This window comes from Elephantulus edwardii, unplaced genomic scaffold (assembly GCF_000299155.1).
Source record: "Elephantulus edwardii isolate Elephantulus edwardi_28Jun2011 unplaced genomic scaffold, EleEdw1.0 scaffold00054, whole genome shotgun sequence".
NCBI lineage: Eukaryota > Metazoa > Chordata > Mammalia > Macroscelidea > Macroscelididae > Elephantulus > Elephantulus edwardii.
This window is the reverse complement of record NW_006399804.1, coordinates 5,247,111-5,265,717: the sequence shown is the minus strand read 5'-3', so window position 1 is coordinate 5,265,717 and position 18,607 is coordinate 5,247,111. Positions and strand designations below refer to the sequence as shown.

At 36.1% G+C, this 18,607-nt stretch overlaps 1 protein-coding gene across 1 annotated transcript in view; it reads right to left on the bottom strand.

The window, feature by feature from the left end:
- SPAG6 (sperm associated antigen 6) overlaps positions 1 to 18,607 on the bottom strand; it is a 151,462-nt gene that overhangs the window by 59,019 nt on the left and 73,836 nt on the right. Inside the window, exons 5-8 of the mRNA XM_006887060.1 lie at positions 6,352 to 6,557; positions 5,365 to 5,538; positions 4,099 to 4,251; positions 49 to 240 (exon numbers count right to left, since the gene is read on the bottom strand). Of these exons, the coding sequence (XP_006887122.1) occupies positions 49 to 240; positions 4,099 to 4,251; positions 5,365 to 5,538; positions 6,352 to 6,557 (725 nt within the window). The remainder of the gene's footprint in view (positions 1 to 48; positions 241 to 4,098; positions 4,252 to 5,364; positions 5,539 to 6,351; positions 6,558 to 18,607) is intronic.

Here is an 18,607-nt window from a genome sequence, read left to right as displayed (position 1 = left end):
CAAAAATATGAAACATTTCCACAAAAGAGTTATGAATCAAGTACTTACTTTTCCTTGAAGATCCTCAGAACTTTCTGTGGACATGTACAAAGAAAGCAGAATAGGCAAAGTATTTGTGACCACAACAGCCCGTGCATGTTCAGGACTATGTTTCCCAATCTGTCCTAAGGCCCATGCTGTAGCCGCTTTAATGTGATCTTCTGATTCTTCTGACAAGCAGGTTGACAACTGGGGTACACCCTGCAGGGTTGATCAAAAGAACAAGTGTTACAAATCTAGAGCAGGATTAAAGAGACTTTCCATGTCTCTCAAACATTAGAAGAAATCATTTTGGTCTTGATCTCTTTTTTGCTAAATGGTTCAATAAATGAGCACATCACAGGGGCTGCTATTTTTCAAGTCAATAAAATGACTAGAACTAATTTACCTAAATTATCTGTAACAATCCAACTAAATGAAGAACATATCTGCTGGCTTTTACCCTCTAAATAGAGAGGCATTTAATCAAACAGATGCCACAGACTAGGATACTGGCAAAATCAGATTATATCATAATAAACCAAAAATCTGTAAGATTTTAAAACTTTTTCCTTGTTAAAAAAAAAACACCTAATTCCAAATATTTACAGAAGTTGTCTTTTTTCATCAAATGTTATAAATCCAAGAATAACCATTTTAGATGAAAATCAAGTCAATGAGTTAGAACATATAAGATGTCTTTCAAATAAAATATATATACTGATACATTTCTTAAAATAATGAAAAAATCTGTTTTTAATCAACTTTTATAGTTTTGTCTATTTAAAAATAATTAAATGTCAAAGAATAAATTCTTATTTTTGTTAAACAAATAGCACATGCTTACTTTTCATAATTTAGTTTTCAGTTTTATCTAGACAACAGAAACGGAAAACTAAAGGGCCTCAAATAACTTAGTTTATATTCCCAAAAAAGAACTAATCAAGCTCAACTATAATGTCAATTTCTACATAAGCCAAATTTTCTGACTAATCTGACACTATAATAATTTCTTTTTTTTTAAATATTAAGAACTTTATTTTTTTGCTTGTTTTAAATAAAAATTATTAGCAGCGTTAATTAAGCAATAGTAAAGAGCATAAAAAGTATGCACAGGTCTCTGTGGTCAGATAGAAAGATAGTAAGAGTGATAAACAGTTCTTTTAAAGAAAAAGTAGTACAGTACAGTCTATGCCATGCTGTGAAGAATGTATAAAAAGTGAATCTCTGTTAAAAGTTTTAAAAAAATGTATGAAAGAATATTTTATATAACCTTTAAAATGGGTGAAGTTTAGTAAATGAAATACAGTGCATCAGTACAGTTACTTGTAACTGTTTTCATCTGTAACTCTAAAAAATGAGAAAATAGCACAGTTTTCCCCTGGTCTGTCTCTCTCCAGACCAAGGAATCCCACCTGAGAGCCCCCTTAATAAGACTGCTTTAAGCTTTAAAAAAAAAAAAAAAAGAAGTGCAGACAGTTCACGTCCAAGTCTGCCTGGTCACCTTTGTTACCCTCAAGTTTGGGCAACATGGAGTTCTGGATGCTAAAAGATTCCTCCTCCTTCATATATCAATTTCTTATTATCAAAACTAGTATTACAAAGTGATGTTAACTTAGCAAATATGTTTGTTTACCTCTACATTTTAATTCAGTTATTAAGATCAATGTCCTAAAGAAATCTGTCATACTTCTTGGCTTCTTTCCTACAACTGAAAATATGTATGTGTCTGTCAGTATAAAAGGTCAGGTTTGTCTTCAGAATAAAGCAACTTTCCAGGAAGTCCATTCCTCAGCGACACTGAGACTGAAGAAGCAAGAAGAAAAGAAGACCGTATCTTCCCACTACCCTCAAGTCCTGATTTACCAGTCTCGGTTGCTGTGAACAGCAAGTAAAATAAGGAGTATGGGGGGGGGGGGAAGAAATATGAAATGTAAGATGTTATACTAACATTTAAGGAATCTTGGTGCCATAGTATGTTATATGTTAAACTGTGAACCGAAAGGTCAGTTGTTCAAATCTACCAGTCAATCCATAGGAGAAAGATGAGGCAGTCTCCTTCCATAAAGATTTACAGTCTTAGAAACTTGATAGAGAGTCACAATAAATCAGAACTGACACGATGGCAATAAGGTTTTGTTGTTGTTATTGTTTTAGATATATTTCAGAGAAGGACAGAATGATATAGTACTGTGTGGTTGACCTTTAATTGTTGCTACCAACTTGATCTTCAATTAACAGAAAAACAGACTACATGGGAAAAGCCAGCAGCAACCTCATACAAAGGAGACCAAAGAAGGAGGGAATCTCCTCATTGGTTTGAGGAAGAGACATAGGAGGTAAAAGCAATTTCATCTTCCCCTCCCTTCCAATTTTCCCTGTGTAAGCTTTCTGACACCCCATCAAAAAATCAAGAATCAAAACCCCCTGTAATTTCACTACAGTGACAATGACCTTTCAGGAAGCATGAGTACTGCTCCAGACAGTTGTGATAGTCTTTGATAATAGAAAAACAAAACGAAATAGCAGAATAAAAAGGGAAGGAAGCAAATAATTACCAGGGAATAGATAGAAAATAAAGATCTGAGGCTTCTTATTATTCTGAGGATTAGCAAAGGATAAAAAATAATCCACATTTCTATTTAGCATACAGCAGCAGGTTTTCTATGCTGATAAGAACCCACATCCAAGGAAGGTGCTATAGACACACTGTAAATACATATCTTTTAAAATATTCTTCTGTATATCAGCATTCATTTATTCAACAAATACGTCTTGAATACCTACTATGTGCCAGGACTCTGGCACATATATTCTATGTTATGAACTGGGATGGAGCAATAATCCCTAGATTAAAGAAATAAAAACACTACTTACGCTAGAAAATGTCTACTTGTAAGAAAAATACTTGATCATGAAAGCAAGAAAGAAAAGTTGGTAAAAATGTATGTCCTTGCCATTGTAGTCTACTATTTGAATGAAAGGAAATGGGGGAAATTTATAGACCTATCAGAATGATGAAAATGATTACTGGACAAGACATTTACATTAGTTTATTATACTCAAAGTATGCATTGCTTATTTGTAAATATGTCTGTTGTTAAATGCCTTTGAGGTTGACCATGACTCATAGAAGCCCTAAACCTTGTCCTAATCTACACTATTCTCACTATCTCTATCAGGCTCAAGCCCACTGTTACTCTCATTATGTCAATCCATTTTGTTGAGGGTCTTCCTCTCTTTCTCTGACCTCCACTTTTTGTAGCATAATAATTTTACCAAGGATTAGCCCTTGTCAAAGTAGGTGAGTCAGAATTTCACTATCCTTATCTTTAAGGAGCACTCTGGTTACACTTCTCCTAAGACAGACTTAATTATTCTTCAGGCAGTACACGAGATATTCAACTTTCTGCCAATACCACAATTCAAAAACATAGATTCTTTTTCTATAATTCTTATTCAATGTTCAATTTTCAAAAGTATAAAAGGCGATTAAAAAAAACCCTCCTAAATATGCCTAAGTCAAATCTTAAAAATACAAATATATTCAATTTTTAAATACAAAGAATGCTAACATTCTAGGGAGTTCAGAAGGCATAGCAGGTTTAGTATTAGACTACTAACCAAAAGGATTCTGTGGGATGAAAAAAGAAGGCTGCCACATTACAGCTTGGAATCTTCTTTGGACAGTTCTACTCTGCCCCGTAAGGTTGCTAAGAGTTGGAATCAACTCAAAACCAGTGAGTTGGTTTGGTTTAATGCAAATAATAAAAATAGTCATTTTGTTAATGTTGTTGTTGTTTGCTAATATTAAACATTAATAAGACTACAAACTTTCTATAAAGTAAACTTTATTTCAGGCATTGCTTCAGAAAATCACTAATAAGCATTGAAACAAAAGCTGTAAAGTTTTTCTAATAATTATTTCACTGTAATCAGTTATAGTTTGTCATATACTTACATTTTGTATGACAGTGATAAATTAGAAATAATTAGACTATTAACTAGACTATCTCACTGAAGTATTTTTTTTAAGGAAAAAAAACCAAACAAACCACAAAATAAGAAACAAGCACCAACCTTGGACATGATCACTGCCAGCGCCAGGTTCTCAGAATGAGCTGCCACGTAGCCAAGCATCATGATGCCAGGCAGCCTTATATTTCCTTTGCAGGATCCAATATAATCAATCACAGCAGCAACTCCTCCTGCATTAACTATTAGCTGTGAAAGCTGGGAAAAAGTAGGGCAAGATAGGTACAACCATAAAGCATAAAACAATCTCTGTATATATAGTCAAGTATTCATAATCATTCTTACTTGAAACCTAAAAACACTTGTAAAATTTGAAAGATCACTTAGTAAAACTACCATATTCACTCAAGAAATATATAAGTATAAATATCTCAGTATTTCAAATACATGGTAAAGCACTTTGCTCTGTGGTTTAATTTTTCATACAGCAATGACACAACTTTTATCCCTTTTAAAATGGATGTCAAAATTCCTCACCTAGACACTAAGCCCAACACTAGTAGTTAACTAGCTACTACTAAAATCTACAATCACAATGTGTGCATATAAAGTAGATTAATCATTAAATGCCAATAGACAATGTCAGACTTGAATAATTTTCATCTAATTATCTTTGCTAGGGATTATTACTAGCTAGCTGCACCTCAATCTTTAAAAATCACAACTAGGTAAAATTGTTATGTGAAATAAGAGACTTTAAAATTTAATTAAATGAAAACTTATTATAGGTAAAAAAATACATAGAAAAATGGTACTAATAGAGAATAGAGGCCTGCTTTATCTAGTGTCTTCACATTTAAGAATTCAGAGCAGGAAATAACCATGTAAGAGCAGCTATCAGGGTGGATGCATAAAGTGAAGGTATCTTTGTGATCTCTCTTAATGTGGAGGTTTAATATCATTCTCACTACTCCTGATGACTTAAAATTATAAGGATAGCAAAGGTTTGTGGCATCTAGACACTGAACACAGGAAGCTGAAAATTACTAAAAAGTTAGATTTCATACTACAATACTCCACTGATCAAACTCAATGGTTCTTCTCAAGTGGGAGCAATTTTGTCCCCTAGGGAACATTTGGAAATTTTGGGAGATATTTTTTATCATCATTACCAGGAGGTGTTACTGGCATCAGTAACTAAGCATCCCACAATGCAACACTAATAGTTTCCACAAAACAACTGAACAGACTGAAATGTCAAATAGTTCTGAGAATTAGAAATCCTGATATAATTAGACAATCTTTGGGCTGCATAAACAGAGTGGCATTTTATTTACAACTAAAACTATTCGGAAGCTTTTTCATTTTTACCTCGTATGTATGTTTTGCAATCTCTCTAATTAAAGTAGAAGCATTTTTCTTCACATATTCATCTTTGTCCTTTAGACAGGTAAGTACAACAGGAAAAATCTCAGCTTCAACCACCATTTCTGCCAGATCCTCAGAATGTTTTGCTATCTGACTGAGAGCTGAAAGGACCTGACACTGTTAAACAAAAACAAATCAAACATTACTTAAAGGCCACAAAAGAATTTAACTGTAACTTACTTAGCTACAAACATAGTTACATTCCTTTATAAAAAGGAAATGCAGTTACATATCTAATATAACTTAAGATAGCTTAAGAGTCTTAAGGTATTCACATTCAAATTTTACACTTTATAATTTTTAAATGCCCAATTTTAAAAACTGAGTGTCTTAGTTCTTAATTGGCTACTTAAAACTCTCATCTACTGCGCAGATTATCAAAGACTATTACCTTTGGATAAATAATACTTCTTAATTATACAATATGTTGTTAATTTAGGATATGTGGTAATGAACATTTATAATAAGGTGCTCATACAATTTCAAAGAATTTCCAACTGCTTAAGTTACATTACTAATTTTAACCAGACAGAGTATAACTACTAGAAAAATAAGTACATTGTGCCTACAAACTGATTAAAGGACTAATATAGTAATTTTGCACAAGAAATGTTAATACTATAGTAGTAATATGTGAAAACTCAGAGGTCTCTTCCAACCTTAAAGTTCTGATTATTATTCCTTATTTTAGTTATTAATGTTAACATTGATTCTACCAGTTTTCAACATTACATACTTCTCCCAATTGCATCTTTATTATCTAATTATTATAACAATTATGTTTATATATTAGAAAATAATATACATAATCAATTTATATCTGTGCTCAATAATTATGATTTTTTTTAAATGGTCATTAATCTGTGTACATTACACTCTCTTAGGTTACTATGTTTATGCTTGAAATGACTGTTTTTTATTTTTAAATACCTTCAATTTGGCATCAGGACTGAGGATCATCTGGGCTAAGTGAGCAATAGCTCCTGCATCCGCTACTGTCTGAGCTAACTCTGGAGAATGCTTTGAAATATCACTGAGGGCTGAAGCAGCAGTCCTTTTCAAAGCAATTTCTGGGTCCTGGATACAGAGTACTAAAAGAGGAACTGCTCCTGCATCCACCACAGCTTGTGACAGTTCTGTGGGTCCAAGAAAAGTAATTAAGTGAGTATGGGTGAGTGACCCTTGTGCAAGCCATTTTTCACCCTGACAGATACAGCAAAGAAAAAAGGGGAGGGTGTACTTCACTGTCTCGACATCTGCATTTCAAATCAGCCTTCCTGGTTTCATAAACCATGTGGACCAATCCTGAGCTGAAAAGAGTACAGGTCAATAGATGGACCTCCATTTACATGAACACATTTGAGGTAGATCAGGCTGAAATGGCTTGTTATTCTTTTTTTTTTTTTTAAAGAGAGTAAGCAGATGTTAGCTGTTTAAGCTTTGACAATTCTGCACTTCTCAATAGGCAAAAATTTAATGCATGATTTACAATAAAAGAGTAAATTAAAGTACCAAAATTTTACAAACCACACTAATTAGACAATACTTTGTTCTATTTACGTGAGTAAATATCAACATTAATCTTGTGCCAAAAATGTTGATCTTAAAATTCCTTTTATTTGAGACCTATGCAAACTGCATTTTCACTGTATAACACTTTCACTAAAATCACTTTTCAAAAGCATGATCTGTAACAGAACATACTTTGATACACATAAATGTAATATTTAAATAAAGGAATACAATGATATCAGAAATATCTTTTAAATATAAAACATGTTGATTTAGTTGTACATCTGAGAAGATTATCTACAGAAATAATACAGTTTACAGATAATGGGACACAGTCAGATCTATGTAATATGTATGGTAAAATACCTTTTCAGAAGAATAAAGCACCACAGAGTTATCAATTCTACTCTCATTATACTGATGGCTTCTCTTACTGAATAACATACCCTTATTTTTATAATCTCTTCTTTTTAAATTATGTTCTTAATTCCCCACATTTGCACTGCCTTAAGTACTTATAAGTATTTAATAGCCATATTAAGACATGAACTCATTACTTCCCTTAAAATCTTTAATTAAAACAACAACAACAAAACTGTTTATTCTTTCAAGAGCAGCAATATCATATCTAATAAAATATAGGATAGTATCTTTTCCCCTGCTTAGGTTAATATAAGTCCCAACAACCAATTAATTTATTCTTTCATTAAATAAGTATTAATGGAAGGCTAGGCTCATTCAGTTCTGGTGCAAATGGCATGTTGTTGTGGTTGTTGTTGTTGTTGTTATGTGCCGTCGAGTCACTTGAGACTCATAGTGACCTTATGTACAACATCCCTAAACTCTGTTCTGTCCTGTGCCAATTGCACCATCTCCGGTACACCCATCCCGATTACCCCAGTCACTGAATCAATCCACCTCAGAGGGGACCTTCCCCTTCTGTGCTGTCCCTCCACCCTACCAAGCATGATGTCCCTCTCCAAGGACCTGTCCCCTCCTTGCAACATGTCCAAAGTATGTCAGACGGAACCTTAGAATCCTTGCCTCCAAAGAGCAGCCAGGATTGACCCTTTCCAGGATGAATCTTTTTTCCTAGCAGTCCATGGTACCCTCAATACTCTTCTCCAGCAACAAAGCTCAAAGACATCAATTCTCCTTCTATCCTCCTTAGTCACTGTCCAACTCTCTGATGCATAACAAGTGATTGTGAAGACCATGGCCTCTATCAGACACACCTTAGTCTCCAAAGAGACATTACTGCTCTTCAGTACTTTTTCTGGAGAGGTCCCTAACAGCAGACTTTCCCATGACAATATGTCTTCTAATTTCCTGGCTACTGGTGCCGAGAGTGTTGACTGTGGAGCCAAGCAAACTGAAGCTGTGAACAATCTTAATCTCTTCACCATCCATCCTGATGCTGCCAATTGGTCCAGTGGTGAGAATCTTTGTCTTCTTGACATTGAGCCTCAATCCACATTGGAGGCTGTAGTCCTTGACCCTCTTTAGCAAGCACTGCATATCGCAGATTGTTGATAGATCTTCCACCAATCTTGATCCCACATTTCTCCTCATAGAGCCTAGCCTCCTGGATAATCTGTTCTGCATACAGGTTGAAAAGGTATGGAGACAGGACACATCCTTGGCGTACGCCCTTCCCAATTTTGAACTATGCAGTGTTCCCTTACACTGTTCTGACAATTGCCTCTTGGTCCCAGTATAGGTTTCTTATTAGCGCAATCAAGTGTTCTGGTATTCCAATTCTTCTCAGAGTCTATGATCCACACAGTCAAACGCCACACTAATTAGCAAACATCTACTTTCATGAAAAATTTGTATATGGTATATGGCATACAAGACAAAAAATATGAAATCTTAAGAACTATAAGAAAAGTAAAATAGCTTTAAACTAAAAAGAGAGCAGCAACAGACCAAATTATCAACTTAATAATTCAGCAGGCTCCTCAGAAGCAGTCTCTAAGATACTATTAAAATGAACTAAAAGGCCAATAAGTTAGCAAGTGAAGTGATTATAGTTTCTCCCATCCATGAAAAAAAAACATAAAGAAGATATAAAGGATGATATAATTTGCTATGTAGTTTGCAAAAATAATCCTGTAACCCATCAGTTAAAAATTCAATTCAACCACAATAATACATGTGCTGAACTGGTCAAACATTTTATCACCAATTATAACAATTTTATATTCACTTATTTAAATACACCTGGAATACATGTAATAGCCTTAACACTTTGTTTCAAGACAGTAGCTCATTGTCCTCACATTTCCACTACTATACACAGTTTCTAAAAGCAAAAAGTATGCAACAAAGTACAACTCCTTAAAATGCAGAGTGGATTATACTCTGGGTAGGTGTGGGGGAGTGCAGGGGGTGGGGAGTGGGGTGGATTGTATACCAATAAAGGAATTTTACTTTTCAAAGAGAAGAGCGAACTGAGGGTAGGAGGATGGGTGGGGAGAAAAGTGCAACAATGAATGAATGGAAATCCAAAATCTCTGTAAATGTTCACTGAAATGAATAATAATAAATATTTTTAATGAAAACTAAAACCCTTTAGGAATCATCTAGTATGTAGTTAATAATACCCACATCTCTTCTTTTCCCTGAATACTACGTTAACATGAAGTAAACTCTGTTGTTGACTTGTAATTAAATTCTACCCTAAACTTTTATCTATTTATTCCCTCTAAGTAATGATGTTAGATGCAGAGGAATAGCACTTTTACAGTGAGATGATGCAGAAACATTCACTATGAAAGTAATGAAGCAATGAAGCTTCCAACAACCTGTGTTGGGCTTGTTGTTGTTATATGCCATCAACTTGCCTGCAACACATGGTGACCCTATGTGTAATAGCTCTGAACCCTGCCCTATCCTAAGCCAGTCTCACTGACTATGACATATCTAATTCTATTGTTCCACTTATCCTATCAATAGATCTCATCCAGGGTCTTCCTCTCTTGTGCTGTCCCCTCCACCCTTCCAAGCATGGTGTCCTCCTATAAGGAACGGTTCCTCCTGGCTACATGACTAAAGTATGTGAGAGGGAGCTTCAAAATCCTTGCTTCCAAGGAGAAAAACGTTTTCACCCTCTTCAAGACAGACTTATTTGTTCTTTTTGTTCTGGTGGTCCATGGTATGTTCAATACTCTTCTCCAGCACCACCACTCAAAGGAATCAATTCTTCTGTCATCTTAGTCATTGTCCAGCTCTCTGATGCATGTAACTGAGAAGACCACAGCCCGGATCAGGCACACCTTAGTCTCCAGAATGACCTAATTGTGCCTCAGTACTCTGACAGCTGACTTCCCTAGTGCAATTAAGTCTTTTGATTTCCTGACTGCTGGTGCCAAGAGATAAGCAAGCTGAAAATTGTTAACAGTCTCAATCTCCTCTCCATCTATCATGGTGCAGGCAATAGCCCCACAGTGAGAATCTCTGTCTTCTTGATGTTAAACTTCAATCCATATTGATGATTACAGTCCTTGACCCTATGCAGCAAGTGCATGAGGTCCTCCTCAGTTTCAGCAAGCAAGGTATATTATTTGTATAACACAGGCTGCTGATGAGTGTTCTTTCAATCCTGATGCTTCACTCCTCCTCATGAAGTCCAGCCTCTGGAATGATCTGTTCTGAATATAGACTGAAAAGGTATGAACAGAGGACACATCCCTGACACACTCCTTTCCTGATTTTGAACCATGCAGTGCTTTCGTTGTTCTGTTCAAATGAATGCCTCCTGGTCATCTCCAAGCATAAGTTTTGCATGTGGGGCTTAGCAATTTTAAATCTGCAATTTCATAAGCTTTTAGAAAATATATTCAATATTTTTTTCTATGAAGCAAGGACACACATTGTTACTTAAGACACAATGTTACTTTACTGTCTTCCTATCTATGTTAGGTATATGAATATAAATTTAGAGGTATAACTCAGTTTGGGCACCATACTAGTTACACACAATACTAGTTACACCACTAACACACACTATTACTAGTTACAGATATTGTTGTTGTTAGGTTCCACGGAGTAGATATGACACATAGCAACCTAATGTGACAAAAGACAACTTTCCCTAAAAGCTTTTACTAAGTTGTATTCTGAGAAGCCTCAGTCATGCAGTGTTTAAGTGGTTGATTACCTAGTGTATCTGCAGGAAAAAGAGCTAGCAACATACTCCTATAAAGATTATCTATTGTCACCATAACAAGACAAAGGTAAACAATCTAATTGAAAAATGGGCACAGGATATGAACAGACACTTCACCAAAGAAGACATTCAGATGGCCAACAAACACATGAAGAAATGTTCAAAATCCCCAGCCCTAAGAGAGATGCAAATCAAAACAACTATGAGATATCATCTCACTCCAGTACGAATAGCAAAATTCGCAGAAGAGCAAGCAACAAATGCTGGCGAGGTTGTGGAAAAACTGGAACCCTTATTCACTGTTGGTGTAAGTTAAAATGGTGCAACCACAGGGGAAAGCGGTATGACACTTTCTCAAAAAGTTGCAAAGAGATACCATTTGACCCAGCAATTCCACTACTGGGAATATACCCCAAAGAGACCATAACTGCCACCCAAGCAGATATATGCACACCCATGTTTATTGTGGCTTTGTTCACAATAGTAAGGAGTTGGAAACAACCTAAGTGCCTGTCAACAAACTAATGGATAGAGAAGGTGTGGTATATTCACACAATGGACTACTATACTGCATTAAAAAACAAGGAACTCATGAAATAGTATTCAAAATTAGTGACCCTGGAGGACATTATGCTGGGTGAAATATCTCAGTCACAAAAGGACAAACACTGCATAGTGCCACTGTTGTAAAATGGGTCTGACATCGGGGTTGGCAGGAGACTGAGAAAGATGGGCTAAGTAATGTATACTTCATTGAAACAGATGAGGGAGAAAACTGTTTAAAAGGGTTATGTGATTAGGTATTATTGTCATGACAGGAGTCCAGAACAAAGGCTGCATAGTGGAATGGACCTGGGGGGAGGGATTGTAAAACAATGAAAGAATTTTTTTTTAACTTTTCAAAGAGAAGAGTGTACTGGGGGGGCGGGGTGAGCAGGGAGAAAAGTATAACAATAAATGAATGGAAATCCAAAATGTCTGTAAATATTCATTAAAATTACTAATACTAAATTTTTTTTTTAAAGAACAAGAAAATACTAGGAGGGAAAAGGATATACCAAGTCTTTGAATTGCTATAATAATGCGGAAATTATTTTAATCTGAAAAAAAGATTATCTATTATCTTTAAATTCTTTGGCTCTTAATATTCCTTTGGGCAGAGTAGAAATGGCTCCATGGTTTCCAAAACTATATAATCCTTACTAATGCAAATCCTCACCTCTTTCTTCCAGAGTGGCTAATAGGTTCAAACTCCAATAAAATAAAATTCATTGCTTTTGTATTTATTCTTACTCATAGAAACCCTGTAGGACAGAGAGGTACTGCCCTACAGAATTTTCAAGGCCAGTGTCTTTCCAGAAGCACATTGCAGTTCTGTACCAGTTACTGTTACCATGTGCCCATTAGCCTTTGCCTTCCTCTACCCTACCCTAAATTTTTCCCTACCCTACCCTAAATTTTTCCCTTGCCAGCATCGCGTGTCTTCCATCATAGTCCAGAGATGTCAGATCCTTACTTTCTGAGCCAGCAAAGGTATTGGTTTATTAAGCATTCCTAGACAACAAGACCTGAGTGCAAATCAGCTGGAAGCATTTGTGAAAGGTTTCCCTAACAACACATGGGAGGAAACACTACCTCCTCTTTGTTGGACACAATCATGTCTGCAAATGACATCTGGAATTCTGACACTGATGTTGCAACAGAAGAAATCCCCAACTTGCTGAGGATGGCCGAATATGAAATTAAAAACATCTGGGTCCTTAACAACACTGTGTAGCTATATATCCAACCTTGGAATACCCTAACTGAACTTGGTGTCATGTGGAATAAAAGGTGTCTTTACTATTTAAGACATTTATCAATATTCTGTAACTTACAGCCTCAAACATTCTGATACAATTCTTTCCTCAGTTGTTTTAGGTACTTATTTTCCTCTCCTTTTTTTCATTCAATGATTGTTCATTCTGACTATATGCTATAAACTCAGCTAGATCTCAGGAAAGCAGAAGGAAATAAAACACTGTACTTAAAATACTGTATCCTAAAAGATCTTCCTCAAAGTGAATACAAATTGTTGTTGTTGGGTGCTACTGAGTCAAGTACCACTCAGCAACCCTATGAATAACAGAAATGAATCCTGTCCTATCCTGTGCCATCTTCATATTTCCTGACATACTAGAGCCTATTATGGCAGTCACCGCGTCAATACATGTGGTCTAGGGTTTTCCTCTCCTTTGCAAACCTCCACTCTTCCAAGCATCATCTCTCTACAAGGAATATAAATGTCTCTCCTAGCAACATGCCTGAAGTATGTGAGATAAAATCTCATTTTCCTTGCCTCCAAAAAAGCACTCCTCTCCAAGGACTGCAGAGAGGGCCGCAGCCTCTCCAAGACATATTTATTTGTTCTTTTGGCAGGCCACGGGATGTTCAGTGTTGTTCTCCAAAACCACAGCTCAAAGGCATAAATTCTTCCGTCATCCCTATTCACTGTCCAGCTTTCAGATGCATAGCAAGTGATCAGAAAGACCATAGCCTGAATAAGATGCACCTTAATCTTCAAAGTGACATCATTGCTCCTCAAAAATTTGGAGACGTCCCTAACTACAGACTTTTCCAATGCAGTATGTCTCCTTATATCCTGACTGCTGGTACCAAGAGTATTAACTGTGGATCCAAATCAGATAAAGTTGTTAATGGTTTCAATCTCTTCTCCACTCATCATGCCTATTGGTCCAGTGGCAAGAATCTTTTTTTTTCTTGACATTGAGATGCAATCCATATCGAAGGCTGCATTCCTTGATCTTCTACAGAAAGTACATCAAGTTCTCCTCACTTTCAGGAAGCAAGGTTTTGTCATCTGCATAATGCAATTTAATGATGAGTTTCTCTCTGATCCTAAAGTCACATTCCTCCTCATAGAGTCCACCTATAGAAATCAGATTTAACAGTCAAGTTTGTGGAGTGTTGAAGGAAAATGTAAACAGATATGCTCAGACAGTGCATTTTATGCTGCTACTTACTACATCCCTTTCTTTCTGTACTTTCTACTCTAAAAAAGTAGTAACCCATGGTTTTTCTATGCATTTGCTTGTTGATGAGCACTTGGGTTGTTTCCATCTCTTTGCTACTGTGAATAGTGTAGCAATAAACATGGGTGTGCATATGTCTGTTTGGATGGAAGTTCTGGTTTCTTTAGGGTATATACCCAGCTGTGACATTGCTGGGTCAAATTATATTATTTCCAACTTTCTGAGCAAGCGCAGCACTAAAAAACAATGAACTCATGAAACATTACACGACATGGGTGACCCTGGAAGACATTATGCTAAGTAAACTATCTCAGTCACAAAAGCATAGCACCACACTATTATAAAGCAGGACTGACATGGGGGATTGGGAGGAGAATAGGGTTAAGAGTGTACTTTACCAGTCCAATGAACACTGCATTAGAATAGATAAAGGAAAGAGCTATTTAAAAGGAATATATGATTAGGCATTATATGTATAACAACAGTCCAGAATAAGAGGTGTACTGCAAAGAGTACTAAGGGAGGGAATAGGGGGGCAGAAGGGAGGTAACTGTGCAACAATTAATGAACTTTTTTTTAAAATAAAATGTGAACTGGGACTGGGGGAGGGGGAAGGGAGAGAGAGGGAAGGAAATGTGGAATAATGAATGAAAGTCCAACTTTTCAGTAAATTTCCATTAAAATCACAATTAAAAAGATATTTAATAAAAAGGAGTATCCTGCAACTTTTTCAGATTAATAAGGATAATGTAACTCAAACACTGGAATATTATTCAGTCATAAAAAAGAAATGAAGTCTTGACTCATGCAACATTATGAGAACATTATACTGAATTAAATAAGACACAAAAGAACAAATATAGTATATGCCCACTTAAATATTTTAAATAGAGTAGGCAAATGCCTACGGAGTTCTGGTGGCCTAGTGGCAAGAAGCTGCACTGCGGTTCAAATTCCCCAGCTGCCCACAGGAGAGGTACAGGGAATCTCCTTCCATGCCTCTGTAAACCTGCTAGAGGGCCAGCTATGGGTTGGTCCGAACTCTATGGTATACAACAACAAAAGGCAAATTCACAGAAACAAAAGCTGATTAGTAATTACCAGGTCTGTGAAGAGGAAGGATTGAGGAGTTAGTTATTGCTTAATGAAGACTATTTAGGATGAAAACTCTGGAAAAACAGAACTGTAGTGATTGTACAACATTTTAAATGTAGTTTATTTCTCTGAATCCTCAAAATTTGTTTTGAAAAAAATTCATCTTCTAGTATGCAATTTCATGGGACACAATCATTTATTGCTAGAGAGAAAAAGAAAGATTAAAAAATAATTATAACTGTTTAGAAATGCAAAGACAAAGGCTGAACATGACACCAGCATGCTAAGAGGGATGAGAAAGGGTGGATCAATGGTACTGTTGGAAACGTATTTTTTTTCTGTTTATCAAATTTTTTTCAATGTGGCTAAATACTTTTTAAAATGGAAACATAAGCAAATTTTTTATTCATACATATAGCTACTGCTGGAACTAGGCTAACAACTAACAATTTTTAGCTTATTTATCAATCTATCTACAAGTTTTTTATTTTTAAAAATGGTAGAAATATTCATCTCCTAAAAAATAGTAGAAATAGTCATCTCCTGTAGATAAAATATTAGGAAAGAAGAAATAATTCTCCTATTTAAAAATGTTGTTAAAACTATCATTGATTTACTTTTTCACACATACTTATATAAGCATTACATTTTTTTAAATGTGAAGAGTTATTATTATTAATCATTTTCAAACTTTAAGCTGTCAAAGTGACTGAAATTAACCAACAGCATCTAATCATTTAAGACACATGATTCAAATCCACCAGCTTCTCTCCTGGAGGACAGGCAATGCCCTATCAAGTGTTTTACTGCCCCTGAAAACCTGCTATAGGATCAGCTATTAGTCAGTTCTGACTTGCTGGCACACAACATTATTATTTACAAATAATTAAAGCTGTTTATTGCATATATGCAGGTAACTGAATATAAAGTCTTTCTTTCCTTCCTTTCCCTCCCTCCCTCCTTCCCTCCCTCCCTCCCTTCCTTCTTTCGTCTGTGTGTGTGTGTGTGTGTGTGTACCATCAAATTGGATCTGACTGGTACAGGAGGCGACTGTTCCTCCTTCTTCAGCACAGCATCTGGTGGATTCAAACCGCGCACCTTTGGGATTGCAGTGCAGCTTCCCTCCACTAGGCCACCAGAGCTCGCCGAATATAAAGTCTTTCAAGTATACTGTTGTTATATGCTGTCGAGTAACTTATGACTCACAGTGACTCTATGTACAATAGCCCCAAAACCTGCTCTGTACTTGACCGTCTCTGCCACACCTACCCTCATAACCCCAGTCACTGAATCAATCCACCTTATCAATGGTCTCCCTTTCTCTGTCCCTCCACCCTTTCAAACATGGTGTTCCTCTCCAAGGACTGGTCCCTCCTTGCAACATGCCCAAATTATGTCAGACAAAGCCTGAGAATCCTTGCCTCCAAGGAGGATTCTGGATTCACCCTCTCCAGGACAAACCTGTTTGTTCTCCTAGCAGTCCATGGTATATTTAACACTCTTCTCCAGCACCACAGCTCAAAGGCATCAATTCTCTACCATCCCTAGTCATTGTCCTGCTCTCTGATGGATAGCAAGCAATATACTGATCAACCATTTTCTGTAAAGGACAAACCAGTACTAGCCTCATGCGTAGCTCTTTCATGAATGAAAGAATTGAGGCAATCTCTTGTACAGGTCTATGGGGTGGGGGGAGAGCAGTATCATCACATTTCTCCTCTCAGTTTTTCTAAGAATTTTTCTGATTCATTCATGAGATTTATGTGCACTCCATTCTTTTGACTATTAGTAATTTACAATTTTGCTAAGTGTTTGCTTCTCACAGCTTTTTCTTAAGAATCTTCACTCTGTGCTGTTCTTGTGATCTAAGAAAATAAAAGCTGAGCTTCTATTAATCTCTAATAGATATGAAGTGTTAAAATATAAACAGACCCAAGGCCACTTTATTGTTGTGTACCACTGAGTCAGAACCAACCCACAGCTTATCCTACTGCTGATTTTCAGAGGCAGTAAATCATACAGAAGGAGACTGCCCAACCTTCTCTCATGGAGCAGCTGGTGGGACTACTTAAAAAAAAAAATTAGAGAGAGAGAGAAAAACAACAAAAGCCCTAAACAACTTTAGTTTAAAATACAAAGAGGAAAAAAAAGAGAATTTTTTTTAACATACATAAAATTCCTGTTAGATGTCATCACGTTAGTTCCAACTGAGAATAATTTTAAACAGAATAAAAAAAATCCTTCCTCCTCGTGCACCATGCTCATAATCACTGCTGTGTTTAAGCCCATACTTGTAGCCACTGGGTCTATTTCCTTGTGTGTTTTCACTGATCATCTACTTTGACAAGCAGTAATGCCCTTCTCCAAGGACAGATCCTTACTGGTAACATGACCAAATTTTGTGAGACAAAGTCTCAACACATCAATTCTAAGGAGTATTCTCCTTGTACATTTTCTAAGACAGATTTATACATTCTTCTGGAAGCTATATGTATAATGTTCTTTGTAACACTGTACCTCGAAGGCACCAATTTTTATTCCGTATTCTTTATTCATTGCCCAGCTGTCACATGCATACAAAATGACTGAAAATACCATGGCATAGGAAGGTGCACCTTAGTCCTCAAGGTGATACCTTTCCATTTTAACACTCTTTTAAAAAAAATATTATTACAAATTTTATCGAAAATATACGGAGACTGGATTTCCAGTCTTTCATTGTTGCACTTTTCTCCCTTCCCACCTCTCCTCCACCCCAGTACATTCTTCTCTTTGAAAAGTAAAATTCTTTCATTGTTATGCAATCCTTCCCCCCCAGGTCCACTCCACTATTCAGCCTTCTTTCTGGACTCCTGTCATGACAATAATACCTAATCACATATCCCTTCCATTTTAACACTTTTAAGTAAGTCTTTTGTAGTATATTTATCTAAAGCAATATATCATTTGATTTTCTGACTAAATTTGGATGAAGAAGTCCTAGTGGTACAATCGTTAAACACTCAACTGCTAACCAAAAGGTCAGTGGTTCAAACCTACCAGTTGCTCTATGGGAGAAAAGACCTGGCAATCTGCTCCTATAAAAATTAACCTCAGCTTTGGAAACTTTATGGAGCAGCTCTGCTCTGCCTTATAGGGTTGCTATGAATCAGAATGAACTCAATGACACACTACAGCAACAAAGTAGGAAGAGTGGAGTATTATAAACTATTTTAAATTGCTTCAGTAGATAGCATATACCATCAATATAGAATAAGCAATTATTTTGGGTAAAACTAGGTAAATCAAGAAAAATACATTTTGGTTTAATAGTGCCCAGAATGACCTCAACTCCTGTGCTCTTATGGTTTGGTTAGCTGTTTGTCAGCACACAAAA